Raw genomic sequence first — 19,636 nt, forward strand, 5'->3', positions numbered from 1 at the left:
GACAAGACAAGTACACTTAGAAGCATTGTATTCCAAACGACATGAATGAGCTTAGTAATGTCATCTGCGAGTAGTGTTAAGTAATGTAATGTAATGTCATCTGCAAGTTGTGTTAAGTAAAGTAATGTAGTGTCATCTGCGAGTAGTATGACAGGAATTATTCAGATAGAAACAGTGTCAAGTAAAGTAATGTAGTGTCATCTACGAGTAGTATGGCAGAAATGATTCAGACAGAAACAGTGTTACTACGCTTCTATGGTGGCAAGGTTTAATTTTAGTTCTATATACATATAATTATACCTGTCATAAAAAATAAAATTAAGGCTATGATAATAAGCTCTGCAAAATTACAATAAAAACAATTCCTGATTGGATATCTATTGAAATTTCAGAAAAAAAATCGGACTTCTTCTAATTGTAATTGTTAAATGAGGGACAAAAAGAAAGACACCAGACGGGCAAATAGGTTTGAATGCCTTTTATTAACTAACTGCTTCATACATAAAGGTATTAATTCTAGTCCATTAATCGAGGTAATCCTACTATACAGCATATTCTAAAGATGAATGGCCATCAACACGTGCATCGAATTGTAATATGTACGTTACAGAAATGAAGTCATTACAAACAAATGCAATTGACTTAACATAGTATACATTTACTTGGGCCGATTTTTTTTCTGAAATCTCCGAGATTTAGTACTCAGTGAATTATAACCTGGTAACATATGTCAAAATTACTAATGTACGATTCAGATAATTTAAAATGCCTTTAGGGATGATAAATACATGTATCTACTTACTTCGATGTCCGAGGTTACAAAGCGTGTGACCGTACGATGTGATGAATTATTAAATGCCTTATAAAACCCAGGTCGATATACAGCTAAGATCATATTATAATTTTGTTATGACAGTGGTAGTTCTTAGTGGTTTTCTTTAAAATAAAAGTTAACACAATACAGTGCCATTTATTCGTTTTCTCATCGCTCATTTAAGACCAATGGATGGCCATGGGCTGACATTTTCATCCCGGTGGGTAAGGGGGTTGTTATCTCTTTGACATATTTATCATAACTATTTCTAGTTATATTTGAATCGTAGAACCATTGTAAGCTTTAAGTCCTTCGCCTCAACTGGTGTTTTTATAATGACGCATCCTGCATCGGTTTTACCATGTAGCCACTTACACAGTGAATCTAGCTTTATATGAAATTAACGTGATTACCAGGTGGAATTCACATAAAGACTCGATTCAACTATGTCACGAATTTCAATTGCTCAATCCAGGTGAAAATCAGGCGAAATTCGTGTGAAATGGTGTGAAATTATTTTGCATGTGAATATATTCCATGAGCCACATACTCCCGAGGTGACCACCTCTCCCCTTTTCGCGGAATTGTCGAGACCACATTTTTTACTTTTTATCTTTAAATAACGAATTCCAAACTTTACGGTTTCTTTACCCACTATCCTCTGCTTTACCCACTATCCTCTGCTTTACGATGTTTCCAAACATTATAAACTTTATCAATATCTAATGGTAGTTGAAGTTCAAAACTTATCCCTACCTCAAAACTAAACAATGATTTTATTCAGAAATTTATTTTTTAACCTTTAAATTGTGTTACTCGCAAAATTAAATGAATTACTAGATTGAATTGAATTACAAACAAAAGTTTGAATAAAGAAGTATTATATTACGGAATTAAAACATTCAGTTAAAGCAAAATTTTGAATAAATGGGCAACTCATTCCTGTCTCTGCTTTATGCCATGCAAATTCAGGTAATTGCGATGATTATTTTAATGATGATTTTTTTATCTAATCTGATATCTTTTTCAACTACATAGAATTAAAATAGCATTTTTTCATATATCAGGGTTTTTTTTTGCAAGTCTTTAGAATTTATTCAAGTCTTGTCATAGGATTAAGATAGCTGGAAAATAATTGTACTTACCTAACTATTTCGATTTATATTTCCAACGAACCAGTAATCTAAATGTTTGAGTTTTAAATCAATTTAACACACAGAATTTGCAGTTTTAAACATTTCAAAATACCTAAAACACTGAGGCTTCATCCCTTATGATTGTTATTTTTGTATTAATAACCAGTGGGTCGATGCCACTGCTTGTGGACCAAAGGTCCTCGAGGGTATTTTCCAAACCAGAAGTCAGACTTGTCTCTATTAAATTTATTTATCATGTTTATCAAAATTTGCAGATTTACAAATTTCAAAATACATAAAACGCTTAAACTTCATTCCTTGTATTACACATGAAAGTCCCTCTCGGTGAAGGATTTTGGTTTCCTATTTCGATAGTTTAGGTTTCGAAAGTACTTTTTGTATACACTTAATATTTGATTCTAACGCTGGTGGTGAGAGGTTTCTCCGATGATACATGTGTAGAGCATATCGAGATTCGCAATGTTTATTTTTGAAACTTACCACTATGCACCACGAATTGGAAAAGAACTACATTTTGTTATATATACGTTTCGTTTTCTCATTTATGTTTGTACTTCAATCGTTAAAAGAATGCGCTTCGCTCGTTGTTTTAGCTTGTTTTCCTGTCTGGCGACTCTTTTTTTTATTTCGTTATTAGTTAGTTCGCTCAATTCGCTAAAGTGTAAAAGGGCCTTTTTCCGAAAAAAACTTCAGACCATATATTTAGTTTTTTAATCGGACGTTGCACTTTTGGGATACAAAAAGTATATACATTGCACATGAAATTGGAACTTTTAGTGGAGTCCGAGTTGCTCCTTTGCTTTTGTTACTTTGTATGTATGATTTCAGTTACTTTATGTTCTTTGTTGTGTATGTCTGTTTTCCATGTCTGGTCTTTGTCCCTGGATTACATTCGTTTGATTACCGCTATAACTTTGGTTCCTTTCATTACTCTTGCAAGAGTTATCGTTCTTGAATTGGTTGATTTAAGATAGATATAAATGTATGGTTTTCTATGAAATACAGACCAGGATGCAGAAAGGACTACAGTGTCCTAAAATATGAATAATAAAAATAAACACACCAAAAAAAAAACAAAAAACAAAAAACGCACGGGTAAATACCATTCACGGTGTTTATTGCTAAGCTGCTAGGCTGGGTTAAATATCTCCACCATTCACGGTGTTTATTGCTAAGCTGGGTAAATATCTCTACTATTCACGGTGTTTATTGCTAGTTGGATAAATATCTCCATCATTCACGGTGTTTATTGCTAAGCTGGGTAAACATCTCCACCATTCACGGTGTTTATTGCTTTACTTTAAACAGCTTCAATACAATTTTCTTAAAAATAAATTACACCAAAAACATAAAATAAATGATGAAATTAAAAAGTTCTGGATACAATTTGGTTGCCAAAGTTACAAGTTTTCTTATCTAAAACCAGTAGAAACATTTGTAAAATCAGAACCTTAGCAAGCACAGAGCAACTGGGATGTGTGCCCCAGGTGGTGGTAATACATGCTGGGGTTGTCAGGCTATAATACGGAAAACCTGACCGCAAACCATAGTGGTGCACCGTGTTGGGAAAGATGCCACATTCCTCGCACGTTAAAAAGCCCTACTGTGGTATTGTACCAGAGTAGGAAACAAAGGGCTCCGCCACAGGAGGCTAAATTGCCCGACCCTACCCATCTCTCTCTATTCCCAGTGGCGATCAAAATTTCTCGACCCCGTTGTCCTTGTGTCCCATCCCATTTTTCATTTCATCATCATTTCATGTTCATTTTATCATCCACTTCATGTTCATCGCCTTAATATAGCTGAAATATTGCTACTCGGGCGTTAAACCCCAACAAACAAACAAAAGATGATAATGCATTCTAGCTCTCCTTATTTATAAGATATTTTAATCACGAAAAGAATTTTGAGATTTTCCACGACAATTATCACATAATTGAAGATACTTGAAAAATAAAATAAAAAATCATTAATTGCAAGTTTGTTAGTAACTTTATTAAGTTTTATTGCCTTTTTATCGATATTACGTACATACTATGTCAGACTTTCTTGTCATGTGTTTAAGTAACAGAAGGCGATAGCATCATTTTCCATGACAATGTGTCGATTATCACACAAATCGGATACAATTACTCGGAGCTAATAATTCGTATAATGCATAATTAGTATTCTTTTATTTTTCATTCACCCTGCTCGCGGAATATAACACATGGGTTTGGCTGTACTACTGCAGTTCACAGGGGTCATTCCATAGGTATATACCGGATACGAGTTCAGTCCTATGTGGAACGAAATATAGGCTATAGCGCATGCGTCTTTGGTTAAATTAAAGTCATTTTCCAGCATTTGTGACGACGCAGTGGTGTCGTCACTAGTCCAATACCAATATCCGGATGGGTGTTTTGATAATGATGTAAATACTTCTACGATGCAAGAAAAGAAATGACATATTAAAGTAAAATGATTTTGAAATTCTATTGATATATGTCAGGTGTGTCGCTAGATATTAGATCTATTGCCTAATAAGTAACAAATGATATTTTAATAGTGACTTATATAAATTTGATATTTTGGGGAAGTAATCATTTGTAACAACAATATGGGCTTGATAGACACCGGTATAACACTAATCAGAACACTAAGAAAATTCAATAAAGTTGGAAGAATAATTCTAAAATGATTTTACCATTTTTTGGTTTTGTTTTTTGTTTTGTTTTGGTTTATTTGTTTGTTTTAATTGCTATACCTATGATATTCTTAGACTAAATACACGACACGCATACGTCTCTATAAACAACATCGCCACTTGTATCATGTGTCTTCATATACAATATTAATTTCTGCATCACGTGTCTTCATAAACAATATTAACTTCTGCATCACGTGTCTTCATAAACAACATTAACTTCTGCATCACGTGTCTTCATAAACAACATTAACTTTTGCATCACGTGTCTTCATAAACAACATTAACTTTTGCATCATGCGTCACAGTAAATCAAATCCAGAATACATTTACTTGTGACAAATGAAAAATAAGTTGTCAAAATATTCTCAAACTGCCAATTCGGACAGTGGAAAGGCGATAGTTTAGATGACAAGACCTCTATGTTATACATACCATGGTTAACGTGTTTGAAGTAAGAAAATACCTCCAATATCTCAGTCTTAGATCCGAACTTTACTAAATGCGCGCACTTTCGTTGACAGTAGCTCTAAAAAATTAAAATTGTACGAGTCAATGACAGTTATTGTTTACTGATAATGGTGATTAATTACCTGATTATATTTCTACAATGTCGAATTTCTGTTCTGTATGCCCCTGCGCCAAATTAATAAGTGTTGCCAACTCGTTCTGCCTTCTTTCATTAGAAAACACAACTCAACTCTTGCAACAACAGAAGATGTGGTGTGATTAATTGCCAATGAGACAGTCATCCAACAAAATCCAAGCAACGAAACATTAAACTGGTACAGGTCACCACATGGTCTTCAATGATAGGCAAAACCCATACCATAAAGCAAACTGTTAATTAAATGCCCCAAACACACCATTGGAAGAGTAATCAAGGGAACCAAGGTTATAACAGTAATCAAAATAATGTAATCCAGGAACAAAGACCAGACATGGAAAAAGACATACACAACAAAGAACATAAAGTAACTAAAATCATACATACAAAATATCAAAAGAAAATGCGCAACTCGGACTCCGTTAAAAACTGGGAGCACAGACCAGGTACACCGATAGGGTAAGCGTCCTCTGCTTTTCTAGAAACACCCGCCGATTTGATCATTAAAAAGTCAAGTCCGGGGTAGACGAAAGAGGAAAGGAAAACTATGACACGTTTAACAAATCGGTTTTCATGGCGCAGATAGATACACCATAACGATCAACGAGTGCATGATGACGACCATAATTCTTTTCTGGTGATGACTTCAATCTTGTAACAACATAACCCTGTTCCTGAAGCCTATTTGTTAGAATTCTAGCGCGATACAAAAAGTCTGCGTGGTTTCGGCAAGTTCTGGCATAACATATGAGTTGTGATATGAACACTCCATACGCAGGAGCTGAAGGGATGTTGCCACAGAGGAAAGGAAAGGTGACAATTCTGAATGAAAAGTCATCACGTTTGTACTAAAGTTTGGTTAATAATTTTCCTTTACCATCGATTTCTAAGTGTATGTCAAGATATGAGGCTGACATCACAGTGTCTGTAGTATCTTTTATCTCAAGTTCTTTGGGGGTAGATGCGATGTATCAAATCTCCAAAATTTTTAAAGAGTAATCAAGGGAACCAAGGTTATAGCGGTAATCAAAAGAATGTAATTCAGGGACAAAGACCAGACATGGAAAACAGACAAACACAACAAAGAACATAAAGTTACTAAATTCATACATACAAAGTAACGAAAGCAAATGAGCAACTCGGACTCCACTAAAATTGGGAGCATGGACTAGGTGCACCGATAGGGTAAGCGTCCTCTGCTTTTCTAGAAACACCCGCCGAGTTGCTCATAAAAAGTCCAGGGCAGACAAACGAGGAAAGGAAAACTATGACGTCATCTATATAGCGGAAACTGAGATTAAAGGATCTAGCTAAACAGTATTCTTTCTGGAAGTGACTGCACCACCTTCCATCAATTTTTATCATTCTAGTTAATATTTTTACTTTGTAATTAACAAAAAGACAAAGATAATTTTTAATAAGAATAAACCAGAAAATAAAATAACCCCCATCTTTCTGACTTGGCAATACGAAGTTAAATTGTGTGCAAAACCGGGACTAATGACATGTGACATCTCCTTCATATCTTTGTCAAAGTCATATAGTATATGAATTATTACCTCGGCTGGATCACGTTGATATGACTGTGTGCCAATATGATAGCAGTAACTCCCATGAGGTAAAAAGTCATTTGGGCAGTTAGAGTAGTTAGGACAATCTGTTGATGAAATAAGAGATAAATGAATTAAAAACAAAACGTATCTTCTGTTAAAAAAATCCGGCTTATACATTTACGTTTGTTCAACAACATTCTTATCATATGCAATTTAAATATTTTTAGTGTCATTTCAGTGGCAACATGATGCTTCTCCTACCTGCCGACCTTCTCCTATTTGCCGATATTCTCGTACTTGCCGACCTTCTCGTACTTGCCGGCCTCTGTCTCCACTGATATTAGGCTGACTACATAGCCAACTCTCTGTTTTATAAATAACGTCCGGGCATTTAAGAGCACGCTATGATGATGATGATATCAAATGCATCTTCCACAAAGAAACCCTTTTAAACGACATCATATACACATATGAAAACATGTTAGAAATATTGACAAAAAAAATCTACTTCTAATTACCCACATTATCTGTTGATATGAATCACATGTCTACTTCTACATACATGCACTATCCATTGTCGTGGATCACATATCTAAGTCTATATACCCACTTTACCTGTTTATCTGAATCACATATCTACTTCTAAGTACCCACAATATCCGTTGATTTGAATCACACATGTACGTCTACATATATACACTATCCGTTGTCGTGTATTGCATGTCTTCGTCTACATACATACACTATCCGTTGTCGTGTATTGCATATCTTTGTCTACATACATACACTATCTGTTGATGTGGATCATACATCTACTTCTACTTACCCACCCTATCCGTTAATCTGAATCACATATGTACATCTACATATATACACTATCCGTTGTCGTGTATTGCATATCTTTGTCTACATACATACACTATCTGATGATGTGGATCATACATCTACTTCTACTTACCCACTCTATCCGTTAATCTGAATCACATATGTACATCTACATATATACACTATCCGTTGATCTGAATCACATATCTACTTCTAAATACATACACTACCCGTTCTGTGGATCACATATCTACTTTATATACATAAACTTTCTGTTGATGTGGATCACATATCTACTTCTAATTAGCTACTCTATCTGTTGATGTGGATCATATATCTACTTTATATACATACACTTTCTGTTGTTGTGGATCACATATCTACTTCTGATTACACACACTATCCGTTGATCTGAATCACATATCTACTTCTAAATACATGCACTATACGTTTTTGTGGATCACATATCTACTTTATAGCAGTGATAAGACTGCTACCACTCTCTCCAAAGAAGAGATCGTAGAAAACCATAAATCTGTGCTATCCTCTTTTGGTCTCTCTACCAAGGACGATGATTGTGATTTACCGTCTATGTACTGGATTCCTAAACTCCACAAGAATCCATACAAACAACGTTTCATAGCTGGATCAAAATGTACCACCAAACCTCTTTCAAAACTTTTAACTTCTATACTCACAACTGTCAAAGAGGGTTTGCAGTCTTACCACAACACTTGTTACTCCCGTAGTGGTATTAATTCAATGTGGATCCTTAAAAATTCGAAAGATCTTTTGGAGACAATTAGTTCAAGACTATTATTTGAATATAATAGCATGAAAACATATGATTTTTCAACACTGTATACTTATTTCCCCATACTCAGTTAAAATCCCGACTTAAAAACATTACACATCGTTGTTTTTCAAAAACAAAGATGGTACACCTAGATACAAATATATAGTTCTTGGTAGAGATTCCTCATACTTTGTAAGAAATAATTCCAAATCATATTCCAAATATACAAAGGAAGATGTTTACAAAATGCTGGAATATTTAATCAACAACACATTTGTCCAGTGTGGTGGACGTGTTTTTCAACAAATGGTCGGAATTCCAATTGGAACAAATTGTGCTCCTTTACTTGCTGACCTATTTCTTCACTCTTATGTGGCTGTCTTTATAGCTGATCTGATCAAAAAGAAAGAATATCGTCTGGCTACATCCTTCAATCTCAGTTTCCGCTATATAGATGACGTATCATCTTTAAACAATCTTAATTTCGGAGATTTGATACATCGCATCTACCCAAAAGAACTTGAGATAAAGGATACTATAGACACTGTAAGGTCAGCCTCATATCTTGACCTACACTTAGAAATCGATGGTAAAGGAAAACTATTGGTTTTGACTATGGTCGTCATCATGAACTCGTGGACCGTTATGGTGTATCCATCTGCACCATGAAAACTGATTTATTCAACGGGTCATAGTTTTCCTTTCCTCGTTTGTCTACCGCGGACTTGACTTTTTATGAGCAACTCGGCGGGTGTTTCTAGAAAAGCAGAGGACGCTTACCCTACCGGTGCACCTGGTCCATTCAGTTTTTAGTGGAGTCCGAGTTGCTCATTTGCTTTTGTTACTTTGTATGTATGATTTTAGTTACTTTATGTTCTTTGTTGTGTATGTCTGTTTTCCATGTCTGGTCTTTGTCCCTGGATTACATTCTTTTGATTACCGCTATAACCTTGTTTCCCTTGATTACTCTTATATACATACACTTTCCGTTGATGTGGATCACATATCTACTTCTGCATACCAACACTACCCGTTGTTGTGAATCACAGATCTACGTCTACGTGCCTACACTACCCGTTTGTGTGAATCATATATCTATGTCTCATACCAACACTACTCGTTGATGTGGACTACATATCTTTGTCTACGTGCCTATACTAACCGTTGTTGTGAATCATAGATCTACGTCTACTTACCTACACTACCTGTTGTTGTGAATCATAGATCTATGTCTCATACCCACACTACCCGTTGATGTGGATCACATATCTTCGTCTACTTGCCTACCCATACCGTTGTTGTGACTCACAGATCTATGTCTTCTTGTTTGCACTGTTCGTTGTTTGTAATCACAGATCTACGTCTACTTGCCTACACTAACCGTTGTTGTGAATCATAGACGTATGTCTACACACCCACACTACCTGTTGTTGTGATTCACAGATCTATGTCTATTTATCTACACAATCCGTTGTTGTGATTCACAGAAGTACGTTTACGTACCTAGACTACCCGTTGTTGTGAGTCGTTTTGTGGTACTTAATGGTATAAGTCTGGTTGTAATAGGCACACTGGTTGGTGTCGTTGTAGTATGTGTTCCGACTGGTTTTTGGTTGCAGCTATCTCCAATACAACAGCCACCGACTAGACTAAAGTCTCGTTTACCAAAAGGATGGTTGTTGGCTTGTTCAAGCTCCTGACATCTCTACGACAGAAAGTGTAATTTATTTTGTAATAAATATGATTCGAAACTGAGCTTAGAATTGGTTTCCGTGCATGCACAGTACTTCTTATACATTTCACTTACTTTTCGACCTTTCTGTTTAATCTGTGCATATTCTTGATCAGTTAATTTATTTCCTTGAAATGCATACAAGGAATAGCGCGGGCGTAAAACGTCATTATCCCTGTAAATGCCTTAGAAGTATATCCAGTTGTAACGAGCAAAAATGTCACCGCAAAACTGTTAAATTACTTAATGTCCGAGCAAAAATCATAAAATAAATACAGAACAATTAAAGTTACATCCATTTGTTAACAGTCAAACACACCAGTATTGTCTCCCTTGTACCAAACCAAATGAATGATCATTCTAACGTTAAAAACGGGAGTGACATCAGGTGTTCATAAAAGTTTTAAACAGTATTTCTGTTGATGTGGATCAACATATCTACTGTTAAATAAATTCAGATAAATTTGTTTCCTTCAACACAGAAAATTATAAAATTTACTAACCATGGCGTCCATACATCCTAGCTCAACAACATATTCGAATCGTGAGTTAAGTTTCTCGTATCCGTAGCACACCTTCGTGATAAACATGTATTACACATTATTCTTTTTTTTTTCATTCAATAGATATTTAGTTTTTAATTAGTTGTACATTTTTATGTAATAATGCTAAGCTTTTTTTCCCAACTTTTTGTAGCTTGAGCTTGTTATGTGGCAGTGTGGTGTACCATGTAGAATAAGTTTTTTTTTAACCTAAGGCTACTATAAGAAACACATTCCAGAAGGTCTTTTTTTATTTTTAGGAATTCATATCTGATTCATAACACATGTAGAAAACTTGATCACAGTATCTCTGAATCAATTCAACTGCTGTCATCAAGTTTCTATTTGAATGAAATATTGTTATAAGTATTGCTATTACTTTAGAAGAAAAATCAACTCACAGATCCGTTTCCGCACACTATGTTGTCGGAACAGAGGTTAGCACTTGATATTTCATTACATTCCAAACAGCTAACTAAAAATAATGTGAGTTTGGAGCAGGATCAAGTACTGTAGCTTAGAAATGTTGGTAATTTGCTCAGACAAAGCTTTTATTGGGTTATTTAGTGAAATTTTGATGATTTTTTACATGTATATTATGAGTATTTACCATAACCGCATAAACCGTGAACCATTTATGAAGAAGTGACATCCACTGCGTCTTTAATCTATATTCTTTACATAAATAAATCACTTGTGTATCTAAAACCGTTTTGGTCGCCCAAAATAATTATGAATCATTCATGTCTGTACATGTGGTATCCGAACTGTTTAATATTATATAGTATATACAAAAAAAGAAAAAAATCTATAACAATATCTACTTACAGCATTGTTGACACATATGAGGACAAAGACTTCTAACACATGAATAGTCACATGGGTCATGGAAAATTGTAGAGAATCTAGTACAAATATCAGCCGCTTTATCAAAGCAGAGCCCATTTAGTTCTGGTACTGAAATAAATATCCGATTAATTATTTATTGAAATGCAATTCGCACATTTCAAATGAAACAATCCACTACGCAATTTATTAAACGATTGCATATTGATTAAAATTTATTGTATAGTCAGTTCAAAGCCTCAAGAATAAAGTTTTCTTGTTTCTTGAAATTGAAAGGCAGTCTGTCGGATATGTTGTAAAAATATTTATCTATAGAGTAGCCTTCAATTTGCGGTTTACTTTTATAAGAAAATGTATATGGAAAATCAATGTTTTATATTACTATTCGGTGGACTATGAACAAGTGTATTTAGCTTTAGTACAGTTATAATTGTTAGTTCCTTATCCCCCTTTTTAATATAGTGTGGTTCAAACATTTTCGCAACAAAAAAAAACAACAGACAAACAAACAAACAAACAAACAAAACAAAACAAAACAAAACAAAAAACAACAACAACAAACTCGATCGAAACTGCTGCTACAGTTTTACTAATAACTGTGGAGGTTCCAAACACATTATAATAACCTTTCTTTCACCAAATCTAAGCCACAGCAAAGTTTGAGGTGGGAAAGAAAAACAGACATTAAAAACTATCAATGTTACCAACTGAAAGAAAAAAACACATTAAACTGTAAATAAATACGTTAAAACCAAGTATATTCCGAGACAAATGGAATAAACCATTCCCAAAGATACAACATTTATGTCAAAATTGTTAAGATATCGACTCATTTCACACCAAATATGTCGAACTGGTCATGACCTCGGTAATTTTTTCCTCATTATACGTCGTACATGTATCTGTCAAACAGTTTATAACTCCGGCAAATGTGAACTCATGACACACTATATCTGCCAAGGATATTATGAATCTGGCAAACATTGCCACATATCACAACATTCAATGACATGGCGAACATATCTGAATCCAAGCTCACGTGTTCTTATGACACCATATTTCCCAAACAGGTTATGAATCCTGACGTGGATCTTTTGAAGCCTGACCTATTTTCTTAAATTAAGTATCATATTAGTTGTCAAAGATAGTAGCTAATGTCTAAAACAATATTGTTTTGAAATTCTATGTTATAACACAATTAAGATTCGGAACTAGAGCTATCTCTCTTACAAATCGTTTTGTGTTAATTGCCCTATATAAAAATAGGGATACTAACAGGGCGTACTTTGCATGTTGGTAATAAACAAACTAACTGAAATAGACTTACAAGATACATTGACCACTGGTAACGGAACAATGTTCAGTTGCGTAGGGTTGTTATTATTACACTTATCCTTGTTACAACAACCGGCTTCAAAACTAATACCTCTTCTTTTATTACCAGTAAACTGTGCACATGTCTATATCAAATAATAAAACTAATACTTGAAATGAACATTCAGATATAAATAATGATATAAATTTACTGTAGTGCCCTCTTTTCGCAGTTTGTTTTCATCGTTACATTCTGCTGAAGAAAGGTTGTTTTAAAAATATTACAATAAGATGAATTGGATTGGATAGCAGGCTTAAAGCCTATATATGTCCTCTCCATACAAGGCAACATACAATCAGTGAACATTCAATTATGGATTACATATACATATAAAGAAGGATAACTCTACGCAAATAAAAATACGACTTTTGTTTTCTTATTCACTGTAATTATTCACTGCAATCTATTTTGAAAATATAAAAATTATTTAAAGAGTAATCAAGGAAACCAAGTTTATAGCGGTTATCAAAAGAATGTAATCCAGGGACAAAGACCAGACATGGAAAACAGACATACACAACAAAGAACATAAAGTAACTAAAATCATACATACAAAGTAACATAAGTAAATGAGCAACTCCACTAAAAACTGGGAGAATGGACCAGGTGCACCGGTAGGGTAAGCGTCCTCTGCTTTTCTAGAAACACCCGCCGAGTTGCTCATAAAAAGTCCGGGTTAGACAAACGAAGAAAGGAAAACTATGACCCGTGGAATAAATCAGTTTTCATGGTGCAGATGGATACACCATAACGATCAACGAGTTCATGATGACGACCATAAAACTTCTGTAGTGATGAATTCAATCTTCTAGCAACATAACCCTGTTCCAAAAGCCTATTTGTTAGAGTTCTAGCGCGATACAAAAAGTCTGCGCAGTTTTGGCAAGCTCTGGCATAATGTATGAGTTGTGATATGAACACTCCATACGCAGGTGCCGAAGGGATGTTGACACAGATGAAAGGAAAGTTGACAATTCTGGATAAAAAGTCATCACGTTTGTCGTAAAGTTTGGTCAATAGTTTTCCTTTACCATCGATTTGTAAGTGTAGGTCAAGATATGAGGCTGACTTTACAGTGTCTGTAGTATCCTTTATCTCAAGTTCTTTTGGGTAGATGCGATGTATCAAATCTCCGAAATTAGGATTGTTTAAAGATATAGCGGAAACTGAGATTGAAGGATCTAGCCAAACGATATTCTTTCTTTCTGATCAGATCAGCTATAAAGTCAGCCTAAAAATTGAAATAAGTTATTATTGGAAATATCGTATTTATCTCAGTTGAAAAAAATGTACGTTGGCCAAATATTTTCTTCTATGGAGTCTCCACAATTGGGACAGAATGGATCCTCAGTAGTGAAGATGCAGATGCGAATTCAGGCTGCTAGCTTCACATCTTAGCTGACAAATCAATATATTATCTTTTCTGTTACCAATGTTAAAGTACTTAGGAGCTCTATGATTGGTGTTTTTGTATTTCTATAGTTTAATTGACGAGCTACATTTATCAGTTGCTATTAGAAATAAAAAAATAAAATTTTCAGTTTTTTTCCTGAAATTGTTACTTTGTGATCTTAATGATAATATGTGAAACAGCATGGTCTAAAATTGGATTCTTGTATTCGTAGGAATAGTTGAAAAGTATTTGTACGCGTGTTCGTAGGAATCGTCGAATAATATTTGTAAACGTGGACATTATTACTTTTCATATCATTTCGAAGTAGAGTTTAGGCACTGACCATTTTTTATATTGGGGGGCTGGGATATTTTTGAAAAAAAATAATTTCACTTTGTCTAAAAATTAAAAAAAAATGGCAAGAAAAAAATAAATAAAGTTCTACAATGGTAAAAAAGTAATAATGTTGTATTATGTTTTCATGGAGAAAATAGGCAGAAAAAAATTAATCCATAGCCACATCGGCTTCTGAGAAGAAACTTTATTTTAGTAACCAAGAAATGAAAGATTAGTACGTCAATACTAGAAATGACTTGAAAAAAATCCAGATTTTGAAAATCTACTGATAAATTTTATTTTGCTATATCAAAAATAAAATGTGTGATTGAACTGAATCTTTTCACATGACCTCCTTTGATATTTATATGATATTTTCCATTTATTGTATATCGTAAGATTGACTAGCAACATAAATCTGCCATATACCAGAAGAAAATTTATAATTCATTTGCTATTAAAAAATTAAGAAGAGAAGAAAAAAAAATCAGCAATATTGAAAAACCTGGCTCCCTTCAGTTTTCACTGCCTTTATGTTAAACTTACATCATTTGTAGCACATCCCATGCGATATGCTAGTTTCAACGAACTTGTAAAAGTCTGTGCACTAAAGCAGAACTACAAAGAACAACAATAATCATACAAACATAGTCTTTATTTAATTTCTATCCGTCATTCCGGAATCTTTATTACATATTCCTAAAGTGACCTTGTATCTTAGATATTCATTAAAATCTATTTTGAGGTCAAACATAACATGTATGTTATCAGATTGAGATTGGTTTGTATCAATTTGATGAGCACTAATCTGAGATTTTCCTGTTTTCTATTTTTTTTCTTAACGTTTGTGGTTCATGTCTTTGATTGTTATTCCTGATTTCATATTTTAAGTTTTGCTTATTTACTTAATTGTTTTCACACCATTCATCTTAGAATGATATCAATATACCAATGATATAAACGATGGTATTACAAACCTCGCCTACATTGGGACATATTTTAAATGATGTGCACGTAGTTGGATCGTCAATATCGACACAATCATAGCATTGCAACGCTGTAAAATAGAAATATCAAACAAAATAATCCGTTAATACATCTGCCTGATCAAAATAATCCGTTAATACATCTGCCTGATCAAAATAATCCGTTAATACATCTGCCTGATCAAAACATTGATTAAGTGACGATTTGACGTTTTTATCTCACTTTTCTAGTTGTACACCTGCCGATGTTGCATCGGATGGAATTGTCTTAATGTAAGCTCGTGGAAACAAGATGGTGTTAATGCATATACAGAATTCCACGACTTCCCCATGGTCTGTCAATATGGTTAAATGCTTAAATATCTGTTTGATTAGTAGTTTACCATCGATCTTCGGAAATGACTCACGAGCAATGAATGTTTCTAGAAAACGGAATACGCCGACCATACCGACGCATCTGGAACAAGGAATATTTCTGGAAAAACAGAGTTCACTCACCCTACCGATTCATCTGAATAATGTTACTAGAAAAAATAGTGCATTTGGTTTAGGTTGCTCATTTACTTTTTTCATAGTGGTTACTTCCAGTAGTGTTTGTTGTATCTGTTTCAGTTCTCTCTTTTTTTTGTCAATTATTATAGATGAGTCTTCTAGTGAATAATTGATGCCTGCAAGTCGTATATAGTTAAAACCACATGGAAACTTTTTTATTAATGTGATTATTAAAATTTTGTCAGTTTTGTACAAGTGTATTAAGTTATTAGACGGATAAGAATGAATTTTGACGAAATATTTGCTGAAGTTTCAATCACAGTTTATACATAAACTTTAAGCATAAATAAATAAAATACTTTTTTCGACATACCACACATTCCACACGAGTGTTTACAGAACTTAGAAAGACAAGGATCACTACATGTATCTTGTATTCTATTAATCATCATGTTACATAGTGTAGTATCAACATCTCCACAGAGTTCTGCAGTGGCTGCACCAAATATTAACAATAATACTGTAGAATAAAACATTTGAGTTCAGGAAAGAAGGATATCACCACTACGAACACATTTATTATATATATCGGCTGATGTTTGTGTTTACAGATTTCTACCCGATCTTTTATCACAAAAAATGTTTGTCCTTACAATCATCCACTATATAAAGAGTGCTAATCGTAACAAAATTAGGTTTATTGTAAAGCATTTGAACTATAAAAATAAATAAAACGCAACAATTGTATATATTTCCTATATACATATGAACTATTTAGTGATTTCATATATTTATCATTAAAAAATACCACACCTTGCAAATTTATAACCAATAAATGAATACCAAGGGAACCAAGATTCGAAGGGAAATCGAAAGAATATATAAAACCACACTTTATTTTTTTCCACTTACCTTCTTACTGTATTCATTTTTCATGTAAATGGAAGGGATTCCTTGAACCTCTGTTTAGAATTGTCTACTTTTTTCAATGTGTACCTTTATTTTCATATGTCTATTGGCCTTTCGGATTTCAATGTTATTATTTCTATTTGTTTTCTGTTTTCCTGTCGTTTCACTTAAGGTATAGCGACTTCTTTGCCAAAAATAATAATAAAAGAACTGACCTGGAGCACGCTTATTGTGTATATGAGCCATAACCCGGACAATACTGAATTGTCAATATATGCTTCACCTGTGTTTATAGATGCATTAACATGCATTAAAGTCGCATATGACCCATACACCTATTTATCAACGGGTCGTCACGTACAAAGTTACTAAACCGAAAACTTAGAAACTTTTTTCAATATTCATAACAATCGATACCATACACTTTAGCTTTGTCAGAATTTCTAGTAGATTGTTTACATAATACATGTACAAGCAGGATAACGAACACACCTGCACAAACTGTCCTTGGTTTCCATGAGGTAAGATAAACACATTATGAACTCTTTCAAAGTCTCCGTTTTAAGGTAATGTATCTCCTTCTTCTTACAGTACCATCTACTTTACTGAATCTTATTGAAAGTATATTCACAACCAGTTTAACATTAAATAATTTGATATATTTCCTTACCTATCATTTCCATTGTTTTATGTGTAATCATCTTATCTCTAATACTCTTAAATTGATATATATTGTCACCTCACAAAATGTACTACGTCCGAAATGTTTTCGTTTTAAACTTGTATTTGTATACATGTAGCTACTAAGTATAAGCACCTTTCAGGTAAAATTGTACTAACATTGTATTTGTCATGAAAAAGTAAATATTTTAGTGTTATACCTGGGCATAAATATGCAACGACGGTTGTATACATACTGTAAGTGTAACTGTAATGTTCATGGTATATTTATTTTCATCAATTTCACGATCAGTAAAAATTAAAAATCGCAAAAATAAGTACCCACGAACATGCATTTCTTTATTTATGTTTTAACAAGGGACTCAGACATTTTAAACTGATTTTTAGGTGTATTTGATGGTGTAATATTTTTTTTCTACAGTGGCCAGATTTAGAAGGGGAGGGTTGTTATCATGCCATTAACCCCGCTGCATTTATGCGCCTATCCTAAGTCAGGAATTTCTGGCCTCTGTATGTATTGTTTAATTTTCACCTTTAATTTACTTTTATGTTGTTGGAGTAAACTATTTCGCTGTTCCTGTGTATAATGTTTTTACGCGCCAGCTGCACCTTGCCCTGTGGTGAGAGGGTTTCATCATCATTCATTGGAGGACTTACCTGTCATTTTTCATCAAGATTGGATTGTTAACTCTTTGACATATCCATCATGTCTATTCTCGTTATATATTGGCGTTTAGTGTATAGTAATCTTCAACATGACACAAACTAAGATACTCGAGAAAATATTTTTGATAAACAATCGCAAAATTAAGTGCAACTATAGTATTGTACTGTGTGAGCAAAATTAGTGACAAATCAGACATACACGACATCCATTTTAATAACTATTTTAGAGGACGCATGATCCACGTCTTGAGATTGGTTCATTTCAATCTTTGCATTTAAGCACGATGACTGATACACAGGTAACGATCCACGAGTTCATGATGACGACCATAAAGCTTCTGTAGAGATGACTTCAATCTTGTAGCAACATAACCCTGTTCCAGAAGCCTAGTTGTTAGAATTCTAGCGCGATACAAAAAGTGTGCGTTGGCGAGGTCTGGCATAACGTATGAGTTGCTTTTTTTTCAAAACATAAAAAATTAATGTAGTAGTTTTATTTTTTTGATGTAATTGATGATTGAACAAGTTTACTATATACCAAAAAAAATATAATGTGTTTCTACTTCTGCTACTGTCACTTGCTTTTTAGTAAAATATTATATAAGTCAGCTAGTTACTTTGTCCTTTGAATTATTGGATGTGAAGAGGTGTTTTTAGCTTTCTCACACATTCTCCTCATCGAATGAGCAATAGCCACGTGCAGGTCCGGGTGTAAGAAGAATAGGCCTAGGGGGCTAGGGCGCTCTACCTACAGAGCAACTGGGTTGTGTGCCTCAGGAGGTGGAATGGGATACCCCTGGTGTGTTACATGCTGGGTTTGTCAGACTATAATACGGAAAACCTGACCGCAAACCATAGTGGTGGAAAAGATGCCACGTTCCTCGCACGCACATTAAAAAACCCAACTATGGTATTCTCCCGGAGTAGGATTCATAGGGCTCCGACACAGGAGGCTACATTGCCCGACTCTACCACCTCTACCTATTTCAAGTGGCAATTAATATTTGTCTACCCCATTATCCTTGTGTCCCATCCCATTTTTCATTTCATCGTCATTTCATGTTCATTTTATCATCCAGTTCATGTTCATCGCCTGAATATAGCTGAAATATTGCTTCTCGGGCGTTAAACCCCAACAAACAAACAAACTTAATGAGTAATCAAGTGAACCAAGGTTCTAGTGGTAATCAAACGAATGTAATCCATGGACAAAGACCAGACATGGAAAACAGACATATAA

General features: G+C 34.2%; 1 protein-coding gene across 2 annotated transcripts; it reads right to left on the reverse strand.

Annotated features, from left to right (window-relative positions):
* Window positions 1-3,948: 3,948 nt before the first annotated feature.
* Window positions 3,949-17,835, reverse strand: LOC148615371 (uncharacterized). Of its 2 annotated transcripts, none has more exons than XM_088590291.1 (12): window positions 17,720-17,835; window positions 16,514-16,660; window positions 15,640-15,719; window positions 15,209-15,280; window positions 12,886-13,018; window positions 11,541-11,669; window positions 11,114-11,187; window positions 10,674-10,745; window positions 9,942-10,143; window positions 6,824-6,921; window positions 5,093-5,186; window positions 3,949-4,394 (listed from the first exon to the last, which is right to left on the reverse strand). In XM_088590291.1, exons 1-12 carry the CDS (start codon window positions 17,748-17,750, stop codon window positions 4,156-4,158), a joined length of 1,371 nt encoding a protein of 456 aa, XP_088446417.1. In that variant the 5' UTR covers window positions 17,751-17,835; the 3' UTR covers window positions 3,949-4,155. The 2 variants fall into 2 exon arrangements, with proteins under 2 accessions (XP_088446417.1, XP_088446418.1); XM_088590292.1 differs by lacking the exon at window positions 17,720-17,835 and adding an exon at window positions 17,265-17,310.
* Between the last annotated feature and the right edge of the window lie 1,801 nt (window positions 17,836-19,636).

Source organism: Perna viridis, chromosome 6, assembly GCF_037379345.1.
Source record: "Perna viridis isolate PV_CMFRI_1.1 ecotype Kerala chromosome 6, ASM3737934v1, whole genome shotgun sequence".
NCBI classification, from domain to species: Eukaryota; Metazoa; Mollusca; class Bivalvia; order Mytilida; family Mytilidae; genus Perna; species Perna viridis.